At 40.2% G+C, this 22,276-nt stretch overlaps 1 protein-coding gene across 7 annotated transcripts in view; it reads left to right on the top strand.

The window, feature by feature from the left end:
• Window positions 1-22,276, top strand: part of CDC25C (cell division cycle 25C) — a 35,919-nt gene that overhangs the window by 565 nt on the left and 13,078 nt on the right. For 2 of the 7 annotated variants that reach the window (XM_061424685.1, XM_061424680.1), the window contains exons 2-7: window positions 5,468-5,676; window positions 6,545-6,639; window positions 7,335-7,380; window positions 8,949-8,982; window positions 9,087-9,176; window positions 13,347-13,505. In XM_061424685.1, the coding sequence (XP_061280669.1) occupies window positions 5,480-5,676; window positions 6,545-6,639; window positions 7,335-7,380; window positions 8,949-8,982; window positions 9,087-9,176; window positions 13,347-13,505 (621 nt within the window). In that variant the 5' untranslated portion in view covers window positions 5,468-5,479. Of the gene's footprint in view, window positions 1-33; window positions 246-889; window positions 989-4,190; window positions 4,890-5,467; window positions 5,677-6,544; window positions 6,640-7,334; window positions 7,381-8,948; window positions 8,983-9,086; window positions 9,177-13,346; window positions 13,506-22,276 lie in introns of those variants that run through there. The other 5 variants (XM_061424679.1, XM_061424682.1, XM_061424681.1 and 2 more) reach the window with 5 other exon arrangements.

Genomic DNA, 22,276 nt, shown 5'->3' with positions numbered 1-22,276 from the left:
ATAGGCGGTTCAGTTGCTTGCGTGGGGGAGGGGGGAGAAGGGAAAGTACGGTGGTTACAGCTGGACCACTTTCTTTAAACCTTTCTGGGATGGAGGAAACAGGTCGCTGGGGGAAAAGATATTGATAGCGCTATATTTCCTCTTCAGGAAGAAGAAACCACCTTTTATTAAATCTCCATCGCTACCACTACCTTCTACTCAGCCAAAGTTTAAGTCCTTTTTCAAGAGACTGAATGTAGCAGTTGGTAGGTGAAGAGGTTGTGGAACGGCTAGGTGGTTTCTGGCTGTTAAGTAAATTTGAGTATCAGCTATCAAAGAAGGTTTAGACAGAGGGTAAAACATGGGAAAAGGAGAGGTTTTAAACAATGCCTTCGTGTTATGATCTCTTTGTGGGACAGAGTTTTAGATTTTTAATAAGTTGAAAAGTAGAAGTACTGCAAGTAATCTTCACTATTACATTCAGCAAGAAGTCCCCTGAAAGACACGTTTTCCCTAAATATTTTATGCACCACTGAAGTCTGGGACAGATAAGTAATTGTGACCAGCTCAAAGGTAGAGGCAATGGTGGGAATCTTCCTCAGAAAGACAGGGAAGGCAGGAGTGACCAAATCTGCAAACTGAAAAAGAAGAGTAAAGGGAAAGTGAGGTACTTATCAAGAAAATACGTGGAGCAGGGGGGTGTGATGGGAGATACACTGCACATTTGTTTGCCCTGCACATTTCCCCTTGGCAAAAGAAGGGGCAGGGACCATGAAGTGTAGAGGAAACGGTTTCCAGTAATTGCTGCTATGGAGCGCTTATGTGCCAGGCACCGTGCTGCATACTTTAAATATGTATTCTCATTTTTGTTTACAATCATCAAATGAGAGAAAATTTCCTTGTTTGACAGATGAAACAGCAAGAGAGGTTAAGTAGCTACCCATGTGGTGGACAATGGTCATATTAAAAAGCTGTCTGAGACTCTAAAGCCCTTGGTCTTCACCACTAGGTAAATCTCCCTTTTTATTTAATAATAAAATATCATGCTTACTAAAGATAAGTGATTGAGTATAAGAAGTTAGCATTGGCACATTTGCAAAACATTGAAAGAAACTGAAACACTTAAAACAACCAAACCCTGCAAGTCAGATTTCAGGTCTTGATTCAAAGGAAAATGACACCCATTTCATCAAGTATAAAACAGTGTCTCCAGTGCAGCCCAGCCTCTTCCCCATTTCTAACTACAACTAGATCTCTTTATGCCACTTTTGGTTCAAAGTTTTCTGTTTTTTTTTTTTTACTCACGTTCTGCATATTTTCCCCCCTGCTGTTCCATTTTCCTTCTTTTGTTCTTGGGCTACTACCTTGAACCCTATCATAATTGTGACCTCCTGGGCTAGACCCCATCTCTGACCCTGCTCCAGTGGGTTTTAGCAGAGGATACTACCTGGGCTCCCTCCTAGTCTTCATCCTGATTCTCTGAGGGTTCCAGGGCCTGGAGCCAGTCATCCAAAGGGGTGGAATCCATTGGCTCTAAGGGATTGTCCATTCCGCACCTAGGAAGGCAGCAGAGTCAGAGAAATGTGCACTTCAGTCAGGCTCTCCCTTTTCAGCCAGTGAAAGTGAAACCTCTGCAAAGTGGGGAGAGATAAGGCTTAGTCCACCACTCAAGGAAGGAACAAGGAATAGTGCACACACCCCTCAGCCTGCAGAGGCTGGCTGGGAGGGTCCCAGGAATGTAGGGCTCTTCTCCACTTCCTGATCTGGGCATCCCAGGAGCGACGGCTGTACCTCCTGTTCTTGTTTGGTGTTTGAGGGTGAAGTCCTGGCTGTCGCTGTGCCCTGGCAATGACAAATGTGTCAGACTAAGGTCAAGGCCAAGGGGCACAGCTTATTGCTTATTATGGTGAATTTTCCAGGCAAGAGTACTGGAGTGGTTGCCATTGCCTTCTCCATTATGGTAAATTAGGAGACTCATTAGGGATTTTCTGAGAATGAGGTAAGATCAATGTCCTTAATTCAAAGAAAATGTTTAAATTAGATTAAACATCAAACTTCCCAACTGTCTAATATTCTTTCTTCTGGGTAAGCTAAATTAGATATTCCAAGTCCCTCATTAGTCAAGATAGATACAGAAGAAAGTATTTGACATCTCTTTAAAACATATTCTACCTTTTCATTCATTAATTTGTATATATGCTTGTAAGCTTACATGTAATTAGGCAGGTATGTTGTAATTAACAGTCAGATGGAGGCATGGGCCTTCCCAGGTGGCACTAGTAGTAAAGAACCCTTCTGCCAATGCAGGAGATGTAAGAAATGCAGGTTCAATCCCTGGGTCAGGAAGATCCCCTGGAGGAGGGCATGGCAACCCACTCCAATATTCATGTTTGGAGAATCCCACGGACAGAGGGAATCCCCTGGGGCTGGGGTCCATAGCGTCCTAGTTACCCATGATCCAGTGTTCATGGCCAATCTTGTTTCATCTATAGTCACCACCACTCCCACGGGATTATTTAAAAAGCAAATCCCCAGCTGAAGTAACTTACCATACACGCACATGGAGGCATGAGGTGAAAATGGAAGAAAAAAAATTTACTAGCAAACACGAATAGAGCTTTGAGAAGTCTTATAGGCCAAGTATAACTTGTTCCTTTTGAAAAAAAAAATCTTGGAAATGTATTTGGGGGACTAGATTACAGGATAATTTAGTAATGTTGCAACTTTGTGGGAGCATTCAGATTTTAGTATCTTTCCATCACCTGACATTGAACAAAAACCATGTGGTTGACACTCTTTGTGACTACCCACAACTGCACTCACTTGGGGACCTGCTGCAGAAAGCACTGGTAACCAGGTGTGCGCTTGCCATAATCTATCTGCTTTTGCCGCCGCTGTAGAACAGTTGCATCTGTCTCTAGCTCCCACCTATAAAGATGTAGACAGTGGTCCCATGAAGTGTTATGATAGTCATCAAAGCAGAAACCAGCTCTTCCTACATTCCCTTAATCTCCAGCCTGATTGTCAAACTTACCTGGCATGGCAGGGCTCTGTACTGACTCCCACACTCATCATCTCCATCTTGGAGGATAAAGACTCTTCACACACCTTCTTTCTGGGGAAGCAAATTCTACAGATGAAAAGGGTATTAGGATAACACCCAGCTAACTATACTATACCTCTCAGCCACTACACTACCAAGATCCTGGCACCAGATAAAGGTTGTATTCCTAACTCACTGTCTCTCAAAGATAAAGGTTGCATTTCTAATTTGTTTCTCAAAGTGTGGTCTGTAAGCCATTTCTATGGGTAGCTTATGGGTGCCTTAATAATTCCTCAGCCCCACTCTAGACCTATTGAATTATCATTTTGGTAAGTTATCTTTTAAAGAGCTTCCAAGGTTATTTTAAACATTTTTTATTATGGAAAATTTCAAATATTCAAAGATAATAGCATAATTCTCTGCTACTTAAAGTCTGATCCCCAGACTAGCTGCATTAGCATCAGCTGAGAACTTGTTAGAAGTGTAGAATCTTGGTAACCAGATCAACTGAACCAGAGTATGCATTTTAGCAAGATCCACAGGTGATTAGTATAAAGACTAAACTTTGATATTACTGGATATCATGGACCTCCTAGTTACCCGTGACCCAGTACTCATGGCCAATCTTGTTTCATCTATACTCACCACCACTCCCACAGGATTATTTAAAAGCAAATCCCCAACATTAATAATAAATTCTTAATACCGTCTAGACAGAGGATGAGAGAGATGGTTGGATAGCATCACTGACTCAAGGAACATGAGTTTGAGCAAACTGCAGAAGATGGTGAAGGACCAGGGAAGCCTGGCGTGCTGCAGTTCATGGAGTCCCAAAGAGTCAGACACAACTGAACGACTTAACAATAATAACCACCTAGTCAATGTTCAAATACCCATAAACAACCAAAGTTTAGGATCCTTTGGACTCTGATAAGGATTATGCCATGAGATGATTCTACTTTCCTTGAAAAGAAATTTCTTTTACCTCACAAACATAGTGTCTCAGATGCTGCGCGCTTAAAAGGGTCACGGACCCAGGAAAGCTCTTGCAAGGGGCCAGTGCTACTCATCATAAATACACACACCTGTCTTGCCGCAACATCTGCCACACTGGCTGCTAATGTTCCACCTATAGGGGAAGGCTAGCAAAAATAAGGAAAGGTCCACGTAACGGCACGAGAAAGAAGCAAGGGAAAAAAAACACAATCCATTTAAAACACCCTCCCACATAAATGAATTCCTCCAGGTATTATCCTAGGGAGTGGTGGTCGCTGCTGCTGCTGCTAAGTGGTCGTCGCTAGCAAGGTGCAATTTAAATGTCCCGGGGTTGAAGGGGCTGAGGGGGCCGAAGGAAAGGAGAGCTCAGAAAGGGTGTGGTGATTGGCCAGAGGAAGAGCCAATGAGGCGCCAAGCTCCCTATGGGGCGGGGCTTAGCTAGGGGCTGGCCCCAAACTGGTGGTCTAATCGGAAGCCTGCTGGCCTGTGGGGCGGGGCAAACCTCCTTCCGAACAGCTCACGCCCCCGGGGATGTAGGAGGCAAACGATTGGCTCAGCGGGTCTAGGCGGGTGCGCGGAGATAGGCTGACGCAGTTCTGAGGCGAGCGTGATAGGATTTTGGGAAGGCGGAAGGTTTGAATGGTCAAGGCTTTTGGCTGTTAATCTTACTCTTAGGCTGTAACTTCAACCTTCTGCTGAGAGAAGCGGCGAAACCCAAACCTGGCCTATCTGGTCGAGAGGCATAGATGTATGGTTAGATCGCCTCCGTTACCTCAGATTTTTCTTTAGTTCTTCTAGAATCTTCGCTTGTGTCTGATTTCCCTGCTTACTTTCATTCCTCCTGAAGGCAAGTCTCGGACTCAAACCTGCGGTAAGCCTAGAGCTGTGCCCTCCACAGAATCACGGGCCTCGCGAACGGTGTTTGGGGGGACAAAACAGGCATTATAGCGAGTTAGGAGACCTGAGTTCCTTCCTGTCAGGAGTCATGAACTGTGTGGCTTCTTTTAATTTCATCTTCAAAACCCTGAGGTTGCCTTTCGGTAAGTTAAGATTCCAATGGAAAGGCCAAGCCACTTCCGGCAAGTGCTATTTCACCTTCAGGCCAATCTGTGATTCACCGTTTGGGAATGCCCCCTTCTCCAATACTGGTTCACTTGGTCGCAACTGTAAAGGGTGGAGGAGGTTGTGTAGGTGACGTTTTCCCTCTCTTATGGTTGTTTAGTAGAGTCCGACTCTTTTGCGACCCTATGGACTGCATGCAGTCCACCAGGCTCCTCTGTCCATGGGATTTCCCAGACAAGAATACTAGAGAGGGTTGCCATTTCCTCCTCCAAGGGATCTTCCCCACCCAGGGATTCAACCCACGTGTCCTGCATTGGCAGGCGGATTCTTTTACCGCTGAGCCATCTGGGAAGCCTCGTCTCTTAGCTAGGTTTTGTTTTTTCTTAGAACTCGGAGACCATGTCTGCAGAATTCTTCTCATCCAAAAGAGAGGAGGGAAGCCTTGCCTCAGGACCTAGTTTTAGGTCCAATCAGAGGAAGATATTAAACCTGCTCCTTGAGAGAGATGCTTCCTTTTCCATCAGTTCAGATCTCCCTACAACTCCAGTGGAGAAGAAACTTTTTGGTGACTCTGCAAACCTAAGCATTTTGTCTGGGTAAATCTACTTTTTCTTTTCACATCTCCTTTGCTCTTCTAAACAGTTTTTGGGCTTTTAAAAAATTATCCTGGTTCAGAGATAAGGGTTAAGTTACTGTCCTTGACTAACTATTTGACAGTTTTGAGTCTAAGGCTTTTTTTCTGTAACATAGAAATAATAATCCCTTACTATCTTACTAGGATCATATAGAATCAAATGATGAGGAAAGTCTTTGAAAACTATTGCATCATATAAGTTGTAGTTTTATAAGTACTACAGTCAACATTACTTTTGTTGTTGTTTAGTTGCTAGTGCCCAATTCTTTTGCAACTCCATGGGCTGTAGACCGCCAGGATCCTCTGTCCATGGTATTTCCCAGGCAGTAATACTGGAGTGGGTTGCCATTTTCTTCTCCAGGGGATCTTCCCAACCCAGAGATTTAACCCACATCTCCTGCATTGACAGATGGAGTCTTTACCACAGACCCACCAGGGAAGCCCCTATTGTACTTTAAATTCTGGTAATGCCATACTCTGATGCCTCAATTAGCCAGCAAAGTTGGAAGTCAGAGTAGTACTGAAAATCTGTGTGCTCATGGTGCTCAGAGCAAAAGATGAGGAGTCAAGACCCACCTCAGCCATTTTCTTAAATTACCTTGATTCAACATGTTGAGGAGGAGAAAATGAGGTATTATTGGAGTAGAGAAAAGGTGGCGATTTTTCTCAGCCTAGTCTGACATGTTTCCAAAAATCAATTAGATTTATTTGAAGACTGTTTTATGTGGTAGTCAGAAATAGGTATTTCAAATGAAGAGGATAATGTGATCTTTGCCTTTTAGGATATTATAACCCAGTTGGAATCTTGATGTATTATTATGTCTCAACAGAGGAACCCCAAAATGTTGCCTTGATCTTTCGAATCTTAGCAGCGGGGAGATGTCTGCCACTCAACTTACTGCTTCTGCAGACCTTGATGAAACTGGTAGGGAAAGGGAGGTAAAGGCCTCAAGGGAAGGAATAATTGTTAGGGGAGAGGACAGTAGTATGATAGAGATGGAAGGTGGTAAATGTAGATAGAGAGCCTTGAGGATGGAATTCTTCGAGGACCTAGAGGATTTTTGAGAAGAATAATTCAGCCAATGGGAAGAGAATTGACCCGAATAGGAGTCACTTTGCGTTGAGAAAGTTAGATAAGAAGGAATATTTTGTTGATTGATTGTGGGAATGAAAGTGGTAGTTAAAGATAAAAAGTTTTATGCCTCAGTCTAATTTCAGCAGAGACAAAGAAGCCAACATAAAGAAATGCTTTGTCAACTAATTCTTATGTGTTTTTATAGGGTGTGTACCCCAAAGGAATGTGTTTTACTAGTCAACCATTTTAGTATTTGTTCTAATTTCATATTTCCTGAGTGATAAATTTTCCTTTCTACTGATGAAAAAAATCTCTGTAGGTTAGCATAATGCACTATTTCCAAGAAATTTTCCTTTATGTGACACATGCAGATTTTCAAGTTTCTGTGAACTTGTACCATGGTACATTGTATCATGAAATTGGTATTTTTCAAGAGCCTTTGTGTTTAAAAGCTCAGCTTTTGAAATTAATATGGCTCACTGGTAATGAAAATTAGAAGGAAAGACAAAATACATGAACAAGAATAACTTTACATCTGATTGCAGGTCATTTGGAGTCTACAGGACCTGAGCAAGTACGGTTAGCTGGAATGTAAGTTCTTTTGCTAAATGAATCCCATACTAAACTATTAAAGCCTTCTCAGCACTGGCCTAGGGATTTTATCCTATGCAGACTCTATAGCGAATGTTTCACCTAAGGTATAAGGGGGCTTGAAGGCGTAGGTTCTTCCCTTGAAAGATATTTTAAGTTTCCAAAATTGAAATTGTGTTGTGAGGGACTTTCCTGGTGGCACAGTGGATGGAAATCCGCCTACCAATGCAGGAGACTTAGGTTTGATCCCTGGTCTAGGGCAATTCCACATACTGTGGAGCAACTAAGCCCATGTACCACAACTTTTGAGCCTGTGCTCTAGAGCCCATGAGTCACACCTATTGAGCCTGCATGCCGCAACCACTGATGCCTATGTGCCTAGAGCTTGTGCTCTGCAAGAAGAGAAGCCACTGCAATGAGAAGCCTGAGCATTGCAATGAAGAGTAGCCCCTGCTTGTTGCAATTAGAGAAAGGCTGCAGGCAGCAATAAAGACCCAATGCAACCAAAAAATAAAATAAATAAAAAATAGTAGATTACTTATGTAAAAAAAAATAGTGTTGTGAAAATGAAGGCTATTTATTTTAACCCTCACATACAATCAGTATAGTCTTTAAAATGGAAGAGAATTGTATACTGAACTTAGATGGAGGCTGTTATCTGCATGTGAGTAGTACTAAATCTTAGTGGTCAAAAGTGCAGCAGAGTGCAGGCTCTGGAATCAGAGTGTCTGGATTCCAGTGTCTTACTGCTTCATCAACTTACTTTGACAAGTTTCTTAACCTCAAGGGACCTCAGTTTATTTGTAATAAAGAAATAATAATAATGAAGATAATAGCACTTTTCATAAATGACTTCTGTGAGGATTAAATGAATATGTACCTAATACATATGCTGCATTTTACAATGTTTTTTTTATTACTATTGAAGATTCTTTATTGAAGATCTTATAAAAATGTTCAGTTAGAGAGTACTCAAGGAATGAAAAGTACTTTTAATTCTTAAATTTATCATGAATTTTCCATTTGATTATTTTAATATTTTTATAACTTTATTCTTCAAAGTTTAGATGAATTAGGTGCCTCTTTGTGCACTAGGGAAGACTCTCCATGAGTATTTTTAATCAATAAATGTGAAAATTTTACTTTATATTGGTTTTATTTTCTTTGAATTGCTTATATGTCCTAACTCAGGTAGCCTAGATGAAGTCTGGGGATGGAGGATAGAAATCCATAAAAAATAAATATTAACTCCCAATAGTCCATGCTGAAAAATTAGCAAATTGTAAACTGTGTCCACATAAGATATAGGACAAAGTCATCATCTTTGATGCATATCTATATATATGGTTATGCCATTGAGGTGAGGTCCTCATCCCCAGGATGTCACTTAATGTGTTGTTATTTACCACAGAGAACACCCTATATATTGGTATTGGAAGAGACATCAATTAGGTACAGGTTTCCTAGAATGCAAGAAAAGAAAAGTGGGATGTCCCGAGTCACTGAAGAATAACCAAATCGTGTTTGGGGTTTGAATGACTGGCAGTTTTTCTTTTTTTGATCTACAGGAATTACCGCCAACATCTTATAAAATGTAGCCCAGTGAGTAACTTATCTTTTTGGGTTTGGGTTTGTCAGGTGGGAGGCAGAGGATTTCCAGCTTAGCTCGAAGATGCCGGGTGTTCTTTGAAAACAATCTCTTGTAGGCACAGCTGTTTTGTAGCACTCCGAATGCCTTGGAGCATGGCCGCAGGAAGAAAGATGCAATATGTGGCTCATCTGCAAATAAGGAAAATGTGAGTGTTTAATGGAATACTAGGTCCATTAGTAGTTTTATTCCTTTGAGTAGAGCAACTAACACATCAGTATCCCTATGAGACCTAGAGCTGTCTGTGCTTCAGTATGCTGGACAAGCAAATTGCAACACTAGAAGAAAAAAAAATTCTTTATAGTTTGTTTGTTTCTATTTAGGGTTTGATCCTAGGATGGAAACCTGGCTTCCAGTCTTCCACAGCAGGTCATCATTATTACTCACGTTCAGTTGATTGTAATGTAAAAATTTAGGACTTAAAAAAAAAAACACAGGGATAATTTACATAACTTGTTCACGTATTCATTGCATGGCTTCATATACAAGTCTAGGTTTCTTAATTTCTTCTTATTTCCCTCTTAGTCTAGCTTCTTAGCCCCTATTCTGAGGAAGTCATTGTCCTTTTTTGTTTGAGTCTTAGATCATCCTTCAGTTCCAAGTTGAAACTACCCTCTCCAAAGCTACATAATAGTTAAGATAGTTCTCTAATCCCTTCATTAATCCCCTTTTCTAACCATCTTTTTGCTTTTCCTGTCCTCCCATCCTTTCTTCCAGGTCAGTATGTATAAAAGATAGCTGCTGTTCTTCTTTGCTCACATTGCCTAAGTTATGCCCATGTTTTTTTGGCTGTCCTAATTAGCTTTTTCTTGAATTAATACAGTTCTACTCTCTGTTTATAATCACTATTTAAAAATTTCATCATTCCTTCCCCTGTCAGGCTCCCTTTTTCCTCCCTTCCTTTGGCTTGTGATCATAAAATCAGTACCCTCCAGAGCGGTTCTATACACCATACATCAAATCCAAACCATAATTTGTATTTTCAGGATATGTGGTCAACCTTGATTACATGTACTATGTTTTGTGAGGGTTATCCATGGCTTCATCAGATGAAGTGTTTTTGGCAGAGTCTACAGACACCTCTTCTTTCAGCCAGTGTAGTTTTTCTTATGCAAGAAAACAGCACTTAAAAGCCCCTGGAGTGGTGGGTACCCAGGAACCTGAGGTCTCCTCTTTCTCTACAGGTGAGTCACTGGACATGATCCTCAACAATCAACTGAGGTGTTGTGGAGTAGAGGATTGCAGATCTGGATTTAATGGCCCTTTGAATTTTCTAAGCTGACTTGAGTGAGAAAAGGGGTTGGAGAAGTAACCTTTGAACAAGGAAAGAGAGGAGACATGTCCTCTGATCTTTTTATGTTAAAGTTTAAGAAGAAGAATAAATTCTTAGGCTAAAGCATTTCTCCTTTATTCTTAAAGTGTTTCCCTCCTCTTTCTCATGGCTTCCAGGTGGCTCATTGGGTAAAGAATATGTCTGGAATGCAGGAGATGTGGTTTCAATCTCTAGTTGAGAAGATCCCCTGGAGGAGGGCATGGCAACCCACTCCAGTATTCTTGCCTGGAGAATCCCATGGACAGAGGAGCCTGGCTGGCTATAGTCCATGGGGTTCTCAAGAGTCAGACATGACTGAAGCAACTGAGCACGCATGCACCCCTCTTTGTCAATTTTAAAAGTACTGTATGCCCATGTGAAAACTGTGTAAAAATATAGTAAAATAAAAAGAAAATAGCTACCTCATAGAGAAAAACCACTGTTAATGTTTACCTCATTGCTTTCAATCTTTTAACCATGTGTATAGTTTTATAAAGTTGAGGTCATATTGTATATATAACTTTATATTCTATTATTTTAAATAAATAATAAAACTCTTAGTAAACAGTTCTTAGTGGATGCTTTTATTCTAATAATTGAACTTGAATTTATATAAGTACTTCCCAATTGTTGGGCACTTATGGGTATATACATTTGCTTTTACAAATAATGCTATCGTGTAAATTCCTGAGCACAAATTTTGCCTGTTAACAATTTTTTTATTGAGGATTAGTACCAAATATTATAATTACTAGATTAAAGGGTTTAAATACTTTTAAGATTTTTGATACATATTGCCAAATTCCTTTCCAAATAAAGTTCTAAGAATTTACATTTTCATGAGCAATCCATAGCTCATTTGGATAAATGATTTGTTATCACTTTTAAAAATGTGCTAATTAGATGGGTAAAATGTTTTATTTTATGTTAAAAATATTTAGTAATGATTTCATGTCCCTTCAGTTCAGTTCAGTTCAGTCTCTCAGTAGTGTCCGACTCTTTGCGACCCCATGAATTGCAGCACACCAGGCCTCCCTGTCCATCACCAACTCCCGGAGTTCACTCAGACTCACGTCCACTGAGTCAGTGATGCCATCCAGCCTCTCATCCTCTGTCGTCCCCTTCTCCTGCCCCCAATCCCTCCCAGCATCAGAGTCTTTTCCAGTGAGTCAACTCTTCGCATGAGGTGGCCAAAGTACTTAGCCATGCATATTTTCTCTAATGAATGATTGTGTCCTTTGTTCATTTAGCTACTGGAGTTTTAAGTTAAACTTGTTATTGTATTTGTTTAATTGAAATATATTTGATTTACAAGGTTGTGTTAGTTTTGGGTATATAATATCACTTGTTTTTAATAAACTGTGGACTTGATATACTCCAAAGATTTGGATCCTAATCTCAACACTCTGGGGAAGGCATTTTAATATGCCCCATACTAAGGAGATAAAGTTGAGCATATTTCAGATTTTTCATATCTTGGAGTAAGGCAAGTCTTGGAGCATAGTAAATTGCTAGATAGCTGTTAGTGTATGTATGTGTAATTTTTTAAAATATAGTAAAATATACATAACATTTACCATCTGAACCATATTTGTGTACAGTCCAGTGGCATTAAGTATGTTCACAACATTAAGTATGTTCACTACCCATTTCAGAATTTTTTTATCATTAAAAACAGAAGCTCTCTGCTCACTAAATAATGGTGGTGGTAGTTTAGTCTCTGAATTGTGTCTGACTCTTGTGACCCTCATGGACTGTAGCCCACCAGGCTCCTCTGTCCATGGGATTTCCCAGGCAAGAATACTGGAGTGAGTTGCCATTTCATTCTCTAGGGGATCTTCCTGACCCAGGGATTGAACCTGTGTCTTCTCCGTTGTAGGTGGATTCTTTACCAATGAGCCACAGGGAAGTCGCCCATTAAACAATAACTCCCCCTTTCTCCCTCTGGTAACAACCTTTAGTCTACTTTCTGTCTCTGTGAATTTGACTACTCTAGGTACTGCTTCATGTAAGTAGAATAATATAATATTTGGCCTTTTCTGTCTGGGTTATCTCACTTAGCATAATATCTTCAAGGTTCATCCATACTGTAGCATGCATTAGAATTTCATTTCTTTTTATGGCTGGATAATATTCCATTATATGGATATACCACATTTTATTTATGCATTAATCTGTTGATGGACGTTTCGTTTGTTTCTACCTTTTAGCTATCGTGAATAATGTTGCTATGAACATTAATATAAAAATATCTGTTTAAATCCCTACTTTCAATTCTTTGTAGTATATACCAAAAAATGGAATTGCTGGATCATACATGGTAATTGTATGTTTAATTTTTTGGTAGAACCACCATACCGTTATCCGTAGCAGCTACATCATTTGACATTTCCCACAACAATGTACATGGTTCCAACTTCTCCATATCTGTGCTGACACTTGTTATTTTCTGTTTTTTTGTTTCCTTGTAGCTATCCTAATAGGTACAAAGTAGTATCTCTGTGGTTTTGGTTTGCATTTCCATTATGACTAGTTATGTTGTGCATCTTTTCATATGGTAGTTGGTTATTTGTATATCTTCTTTCAATAAATGTCTATTCAAGTCCTATTTGTTTCTGTTGTTATTGTTGCTATTGTTATTGTTGAATTTTGGAAGTTCTTTATGTATCTTGAATATTAATCTCTTATCAGTTATGTGATTTGCAAAAATTTTCTCCTATAGGTTACCTTTTCAGTTTTTTAATAATCTTTGATGCACAAAGGGTTTTAATTTTGATGAAGTCCAGTTTATCCTATTTTTCTTTTGTTGCTTGTGCTTTTATATAATATTCAAGGAATCAGTGCCAAATCCAATGTCATAAAGCTTACCTCATCCTGTTTTCTTCTAAGAGTTTTATAGTTTTAGCTCTTACATTTAGGTCTTTGATTCATTCTGAGTTAATATTTTTATATTGTTATAAGGGAAGAGTCCTAGATAGTTTTTAATATTGTCAATATACTTTGTAGGACAATGGAAACTTGGTGGAAAGTGAAATGAAACATCTGGGCAGTCCCATTACTACAGTTTCAAAATTACATAAAAATCCAGAGCTAGCAGAAGATCAGGCAGAAGAGATATCAGATGAATTGATGGAGTTTTCACTGGAAGATCAAGAAAAGGCCAAGGTAAAATACTCTCTGATAGTATCTTTGCGTTTTTCAAGTTCCTTCATTCTTGATAGTATCTTTGTGTTTTTCAAGTTCCTTCATTCTTGAATAAATAAAATTGTGTCTGTAATATGTTGCAGCCACTGGACTATGTGGTAGGTCTGAAGAGATCAAGAAGATATGGTCTCTATACTCTAAGGGTTACCTGACTGATAGTCAGGTCATCATGGGAATATTACTGCTGGTGAGAAGGTTTGTTAGCAGTTTAAATAAATCACCATCAGTGTAATCTGGTGTAAAAGATAGCTCCAGAATAATAGTAATAGATGAAATATGTTTAGGATGATTTTTCAAATATTTTAGAGTATGTTTTTGTTTTCTTTTATCCTCTCCATATCACTAAGAGGAATATATGAAGCCTGTGTTATTAGCAATACGCTGATATGTCAAAGATGCTTTCTGAGGCATTTAGATTTTCTGAGTCAACTTCCTTTCTTTGAAACAAATATGTGCAGGGGTTTGCTTTTTTTGGTGGGATCCAGCATTCTCCTGTCAATGGTTGTTCAGCAGTGAGTTGCAATTTTGCAGTTCTCGCAGGAGAAGATGAGCATACATCCTTCTACTCCACCATCTTTTCATGTAGACTGTTAAGAAAGTTCTAGGACTCACAACAGATTTCCCAACTTGGGGATCTGGCAAAGGGACTGAGAACCCCCAGGAAATTTGACTTTAGAGGCCAGTGGGATTTGATTACAGAACTTCCACAGGACTGGAAACAGACCCTTGGAGGGCACAGACAAAAACCTTGTGTGGGGGGGGGGTCGGTCCTAAGATGGCGGAGAAATAGGATGGGGAAACCAACTTCTCCCCCCCAAATAAATAAATTTATATTAAAAAAAAAGAAAAAAAACAAACCTTGTATGTACCAGGGCCCAGGAAAAAGGAGCAGTTTCTCCACAAGAGACTGAGCCAGACTTGGTGTGAGTGTCCAGGAGTCTCTGGCAGAGGTGTGGATCAACAGTGGCCTGCTGCATGGTCTGGAGCAATGAATACAACTGTACAGGCATGAATCCTTTTGAAGGAGATCACCATTATCTTCATTACCCCTACAATAGTTTGGTCTCAGGTCAAACAACAGGGAGGGAACACAGCCCCACCCATCAACAGAAAATTAGATTAAAGATTTACTGAGCATAGCCCCCAGAGAAGGCAGTGGCACCCCACTCCAGTACTCTTGCCTGGAAAATCCCATGTACGGAGGAGCCTGGTAGGCTGCAGTCCATGGGGTCGCTAAAAGTCGGACACGACTGAGCAACTTCACTTTCACTTTTCACTTTCATGCATTGGACAAGGAAATGGCAACCCACTCCAGTGTTCTTGCCTGGAGAATCCCAGGGACGGGGGAGCCTGGTAGGCTTCCGTCAATGGGGTCGCACAGAGTTGGACATGACTCATGCGACTTAGCAGCAGCAGCAGCAGCAGCAGAGCATAGCCGCTATAAAGAAAGCTGAGCAATGAAGAATTCATGCTTTTGAACTATGGTGTAGGAAAAGACTCTTAAAAGTCCCTTGGGCTGCAAGGAGATCAAACCAGTCAATTATAAAGGAAATCAGTCCTGAATATTCATTGGAAGGACTGATACTGAAGCTGAGACTCCAATACTTTGGCCACCTGATGTGAAGAACTGACTCACTGGAAAAGACCCTGATGCTAGGAAAGATTGAAGGTGGGCAGAAAAATGGAAGACAGAGGATGAGATGGTTGGATGGCATCACCGACTTGATGGACACGAATTTGAGTAAGCTCTGGGAATTCATGATGGACAGGGGAGCCTGGCGTGCTGCAATCCATGGGGTCGCAAAGAGTTGGACATGACTGAGCGACTGAACTACACTGAGCATAGCCCAACCCTTCAGAACAAGACCGATTCCCCCACAGTCAGTCTCCCATCAGTAAACTTCCACAAGCCTCTTATCCTTATCCATCAGAGGTCATAAGAATGAAAACCACAATCACAGAAAACTAACCAAATTGATCACATGGATCACAGCCTTGTCTAACTCAATGAAACTATGGGCCATGCCGTGTAGGGCCACCCAAGACAGACGGGTCATGGTGGAGAGTTCTGACAAAATGAGGACCACTGGAGAAGGGAATGGCAAACCACTTCAGTATTCTTGCCTTGAGAACCATGTTATCGGTATGAAAAAGCAAAAAGATAGGACACTGAAAGATTAACTTCCCAGGTCAGTGGGTACCCAATATGCTACTGGAGAAGAGTGGAGAAAAACTCCAGAAAGAATGAAGAAATGGAGCCAAAGCGAAAACAACGTCCAGTTGTGGATGTGACTGATGATGGAAGCAAAGTCCAATGCTGTAAAGAACAATAATGCATAGGAATCTGGAGTGTTAGATACATGAATCAACGTAAATTGGAAGTGGTCAAACAGGAGATGGCAAGAGTGAACATTGACATTTTAGGAATCAGTGAACCAAAATGGACCAGAATGGATGAATTTAATTCAGATGACCATTATATCTACTACTGTGGGTAAGAATCCCTTAGAAGAAATGGAATAGCCCTCAGAGTCAACAAAAAAGTCTGAAATGCAGTACTTGGGTGCAATCTCAAAAATGACAGAATGATTTCTGTTCGTTTCTAAGGCAAACCATTCAATATGACAGTAATCTAAGTCTATGCCCCAACCACTAACGCTGAAGAAGCTGAAGTTGAATGGTTCTGTGATGACGTAGAAGACCTTCTGTGGGCAGGAATCCCTTAGAAGAAATGGAGTAGGCATCATAGTCAACAAAAGAGTCTGAAATGCAGTACTTGGATGCAATCTCAAAAACGACAGAATGATCTCTGCTCGTTTCCAAGGGAAACCATTCAATATCATGGTAATCCAAGTCTTTCCCCTGACCAGTAACGCTGAAGAAGCTGAATTTGAATGGTTCTATTCAAGACCTTTTAGAACTAAAACCTGAAAAAGATGTCCTTTTCATTATAGGGGACTGAAATGCAAAAGTAGGAAGTCAAAAAACACCTGGAGTAACAGGCAAATTTGGCCTTGGAGTATAGAATGAAGCAGGGCAAAGGCTAATAGAGTTTTGCCAAGAGAACACACTGGTCATAGCAAACCCCCTCTTCCAACAACACAAGAGAAGACTCTACACATGGACATCACCAGCTGACCAACACCAAAATCACATTGATTATATTCTTTGCATCCAAAGATGGAGAAGCTCTATACAATCAGCAAAAACAAGACCGGGAGCTGACTGTGGCTAAGATCATGAACTCCTTATTGCCGAATTCAGACTTAAATTGAAGAAAGTAGGGAAAACCACTTGATCATTCAGGTATGACCTAAATCAAATCCCTTAGGATTATACAGTGGAAGTAAGAAATAGATTTAAGGAACTAGATCTGATAGACAGAGTGCCTGATGAACTATGGATGGAGTTTGTGACAGTGTACAGGAGACAGGGATCAAGACCATTCCCAAGAAAAAGAAATGCAAAAAGACAAAATGGCTGTCTGAGGAGGCCTTACAAATAGCTGTGAAAAGAAGAGAAGCAAAAAGCAAAGGAGAAAAGGAAAGATATAAGCATCTGAATGCAGAGTTCCAAAGAATAGCAAGGAGAGATAAGAAAGCCTTCCTTAGTGATCAATGCAAAGAAATAGAGGAAAACAATAGAATGGGAAAGACTAGAGATCTCTTCAAGAAAATTAGAGATACCAAGGGAACATTTCATGCAAAGGTGGACTCAATAAAGGACAGAAATGGTATGGACCTAACAGAAGCAGAAGATATTAAGAAGAGGTGGCAAGAATACACAGAAGAACTGTACAAAAAAGATCTTCACGACCCCGATAATCACGATAGTGTGATCACTCACCTAGAGCCAGACATCCTGGAATGTGAAGTCAAGTGGGCCTTAGGAAACATCACTACGAACAAAGCTAGTGGAGGGGATGGAATTCCAGTTGAGCTATTTCAAATCCTAAAAGATGATGCTGTGAAAGTGTTGCACTCAATATGCCAGCAAATTTGGAAAACTCAGCAGTGGCCACAGGACTGGACAAGGTCAGTTTTCATTCCAATCCCAAAGAAAGGCAATGCCAAAGAATGCTCAAACTACCACACAATTGCACTCATCTCATACACTGGTAAAGTAATGCTCAAAATTCTCCAAGCCAAGCTTCAGCAATACGTGAACCATGAACTTCCAGATGTTCAAGCTGGTTTTAGAAAAGGCATAGGAACCAGAGATCAAATTGCCAACATCTGCTGGAGCATCAAAAAAGGAAGAAAGTTCCAGAAAAACATCTATTTCTGCTTTATTGACTATGACAAAGCCTTTGACTGTGTGGATCACAATAAACTGTAGAAAATTCTGAAAGAGATGGGAATACCAGACCACCTGACCTGCCTCTTGAGAAACCTGTATGTAGGTAAGGAGGCAACAGTTAGAACTGGACATGGAACAACAGACTGGTTCCAAATAGGAAAAGGAGTACATCAAGGCTGTATATTGTCACCCTGCTTATTTAACTTAAATGCAGAGTACATCATGAGAAACGCTGGGCTGGAAGAAGCACAAGCTGGAATCAAGATTGCCAGGAGAAATATCAATAACCTCAGATATGCAGATGACACCACCCTTATGGCAGAAAGTGAAGAAGAACTAAAGAGCCCCTTCATGAAAATGAAAAAGGAGAGTGAAAAAGTTGGCTTAAAACTCAACATTCAGAAAACGAAGATCATGGCATCCAGTCTCATCACTTCATGGCTAATAGATGGGGAAACAGTGGAAACAGTGGCTGACTTTATTTTTTGGGGCTCCAAAATCTGCAGATGGTGGCTGCAGCCGTGAAATTAAAAGACGCTTGCTCCTTGGAAGAAAAGCTATGACAAACCTGGATAGCATATTAAAAAGCAGAGACATTACTTTGCTGACAAAGATCTGTCTAGTCAAAGCTATGGTTTTTCCAGTAGTCCTGGTTGGATGTGAGAGTTGGATCATAAGGAAAGCTGAGCGCTGAAGAATCGATGTTTTTGAATTGTGGTGTTGGAGAAGACTCTTGAGAGTCCTTTGGACTTCAAGGAGATCAAACCAGTCAATCCTAAAGGAACTCAGTCCTGAATATTCATCGTAAGGGCTGATGCTGAAGCTGAAGCTCCATTATTTGGCTACCTGATGTAAAGAACTGACTCACTGGAAAAGACCTTGATGCTGGGAAAGATTGAAGGCAGGAGGAGAAGGGGAAGACACAGGACGAGGTGGTTGGATGACATCATCAACTGGATGGACATGAGTTTGAGCAAGCTCTGGGAATTAGTGATGAACAGGGAAGCCTGGCATGCTGCAGTCCATGGGGTTGCAAAGAGCCAGACATGAGTGAGGAACTGAACTGAACTGACCCCAGATCTAAATCAGAATCTGTGTGGGTGAAGAGAAGTCGCTCAGTCGTGTCCAACTCTTTGCGACCCCGTGGACTGTATCCTACCAGGCTCCTCTGTCCATGGGATTTTCCAGGCAATAGTACTGGAGTGGATTGCCATTTCCTTCTCCAGGGAATCTTCCCAACCCAGGGATTGAACCTGGGTCTCCCACATTGAAGATAGATGCTTTAGCGTCTGAGCCACCAGGGAAGTGAGTGGGGCCCAGTAATCTAGTTCAGTAGTTCCTCCAGGTGATTTTGATGCACACTAAAGTCTGGGAGCCACTGCACTATAAATTGAAGTTAAAAAATGTAATTTTTAATGTTATTTTAAAAAAACTAATTAATTTTAGTTGGAGGATAATTACTTTACAGTATTATGATGGTTTTTGCCTTACATCGACATGGATCAGCCATGGGTGCACATATGTCCCCCCATCCTGAACCCCCCTCCCACTAAATTAAATTCTGTTTTCTTTTAATTTCCTTGGTTTGTGGGAAAACAACAGAACCAAGATAACAATCGAAAAGGGACATACTGGGTATTGGGAGAATTGACAGTGACCTTCCTAAAGAAAACATTTTTGAGGACTTGCTGATTATGGAGAGTAGATCTGTGGAAAAAGAAAGTTAGGGATAGTTAGCATGGGGAAAATGCTACTAGGCCTTTTGGAAAAAAACAAAAAAGCCCATTGTGAAATGAACCTTAATGTTGCTCTTGAAATACAAGTTAGTCTTCGTATTTGTAAAATGTTGGCATTAATACAGACAAGTCTCAATAGTTATTAACGTAATAAAGTTGAATTTAATGTTGATTTAAAAGAAAATTCTTTTGTTTTCAATTTTATTGTTTGAAATTTTTCTGAAGTATTTAAACTGCTTTTGTGAAATTATAAGTACAATAACTGAACAAAATTGAATCTTTCTTTGCTGATTGATGATCTTTCACAGTCTTAGAAACTTTGTTCATTTTGAATTGTACAATATAAACATTATATGACAGTGAATTTAAAATAGACTCACCCCAGTAAACACTCTGTAATTTTGTTTGTTTACATGGAAGAATAACATGTGGTTGTTAGGTATTTATTTTATTGGTCTTTAATAAATATTAAAGACCAATGGCTTGTTTTCTTGGATTATGACTCTTATAAAGTAATTTTTTGTTGAGAGCCTACTGTTTAAGACTGCATTGCAGTAGATTTTAGGTTAGAAAAAGTATAGGGATTGTCTGTTACTGGTTTATCTCTTTGATGCTAAATGGAATGGGATACCTTATAAAGCAAGGAGATTGGTATAACCTTTGTGATTTTTGATTCATTTCTTATAAAAAAAAAAAACCCTGTTGACACTTGTTAAGCATCAGGCACTGTGATACAATGGTGAACAAAACACTCTAGGTTTGTGCCCTCTTGGGTTTATATTCCTGACATAGAGACACAAAAACCCAAAACCAAAAAACATGTTCATCAACTTACTAGATGAACTTAGTTTGAGTTCTTGGTTGCAAATAACAGAAATAGATTCTAGTTACCTCAGGCAGAAAAAAGATTTTTCTGGAAGATATTGAGGAACTTGGAAAATTATCAGGAAGTTTGGAAAATAAGATGAGGCCCAGCCAAAGTGCTACTATAGGAACGTTGTGCTCTGGAAGCCACCACTTGCTGGCTAAATGCTCAGTGCCACTATTACTGGCCCCCTGCCACAGAACATAACCCACCTTGCTGCTGGACTCTTGGTCAGGGACATTGCTGCCACCCACTATATTGTCCACTGTGATGCAGCATAAAAACGTCTTAACCAGTGCTGTGCTTTTGTATTGTTTCTCAAGGTTCAAAATCCAGTCAAGAATATGAAGTTGACTATAAGAGAACGGAAAAGGGATTATCTGTCCCCTTTTGTCTTCTTATCAGGAGGCAAGTCTTCGTTCTGTCTAATTTGAGATTTTACTAAAATAGGATGCTTAGTAGCCAAATTGCAAATGACTGTGACAGAGACAAAATAATTTAACTATTACAAATTGTCCAAGTGTAATGTAGGAAACGAAATAGGGACCAATATAGCGTCTTGACAGAAGGAAACCTTTAAATGGAGGTAATTAGGAAAGGCCTCCTCAAGCAGGAGATATTTAGTTGAGAACAGATTCATGAACTGTCCCAGTTTGCCTGAAACTGAGGGGGTTCTCAGGACATGGGACTTTCATTCTAAAAGTGAGAAAGTCCTGGATGAATTAGGGTGAGTTGATAAGGAACTATCAACTCCTTCCAATCCCAAAGAGAGGCAATGCCAAAGAATGTGCAAACTACTGCACTATTGTACTCATCTCACACACTAGCAAAGTAATGTTCAAAATTCTCCAAGCTAGGCTTCAACAGTACATGAACCAAGAACTTTAAGATGTTCAAGCTAGATTTAGAAAAAGGAAGAGGAACCAGAGATCCAATGGCCAACATCCACTGGATCACAGAAAAAAGCAAGAGAATTCCAGAAAAACATCTGCTTCATTGACTATGATAAAGCTTTTGACTGTGTGGATCACAATAAACTGTGGAAAATTCTAAGAATACCAAACCACCTTACCTGCCTCCTGAGAAATCTATATTCAGGTCAAGAAGCAATAGTTAGAACTGGACATGGAACAACAGACTGGTTCCAAATAGGAAAAGGAGTACATCAAGGCTGTATATTGTCATTCTGCGTATTTAACTTATATGCAGAGTACATCATGTGAAATGCCAGACTGGATGAAGCACAAGCTGGAATCAAGATTGGGGGAGAAATATCAATAACCTCAGATATGCAGATGACACCACCCTAATGACAGAAAGTAAAGAGGAACTAAAGAGCCTCTTGACAAAAGTGAAAGAGGAGAGTGAAAAAGCTGGCTTAAAACTCAACATTCAAAAAACAAAAATCATGGCCTCCAGTCCCATCACTTCATGGCAAATAGATGGCTAAACAGTGGAAACAGTGAGAGACTATTTTCTTGGGCTCCAAAATCACAGCAGATGGTGACTACAATCATGAAATTAAAAGACGCTTGGTGCTTGGAAGAAAAGCTATGACTAACCAAGATAGCATATTAAAAAACAGAGACATTACTTTGCCAATAAAGATCTGTCTAGTCAAAGCTATGATTTTTCCGATAGTCAGGTATGGGTGTAAGAGTTGGACCATAAAGAAAGCTGAGTGCTGAAGAATGGATGCTTTTGAACTGTGGTGTTGGAGAAGACTCTTGAGAGTCCCTTGGACAGCAAGGAGATCAAACCAGTCAATCCTAAAGGAAATCAGTCCTGAATATTCATTGGAAGGACTGATGCTGACGCTGAAGCTCCAATAC

Source organism: Bos javanicus, chromosome 7 (assembly GCF_032452875.1).
Source record: "Bos javanicus breed banteng chromosome 7, ARS-OSU_banteng_1.0, whole genome shotgun sequence".
Classification (NCBI taxonomy): Eukaryota; Metazoa; Chordata; class Mammalia; order Artiodactyla; family Bovidae; genus Bos; species Bos javanicus.
Note: the sequence above shows the minus strand (reverse complement) of the source record. Positions and strands in the feature narration are given on the sequence as shown.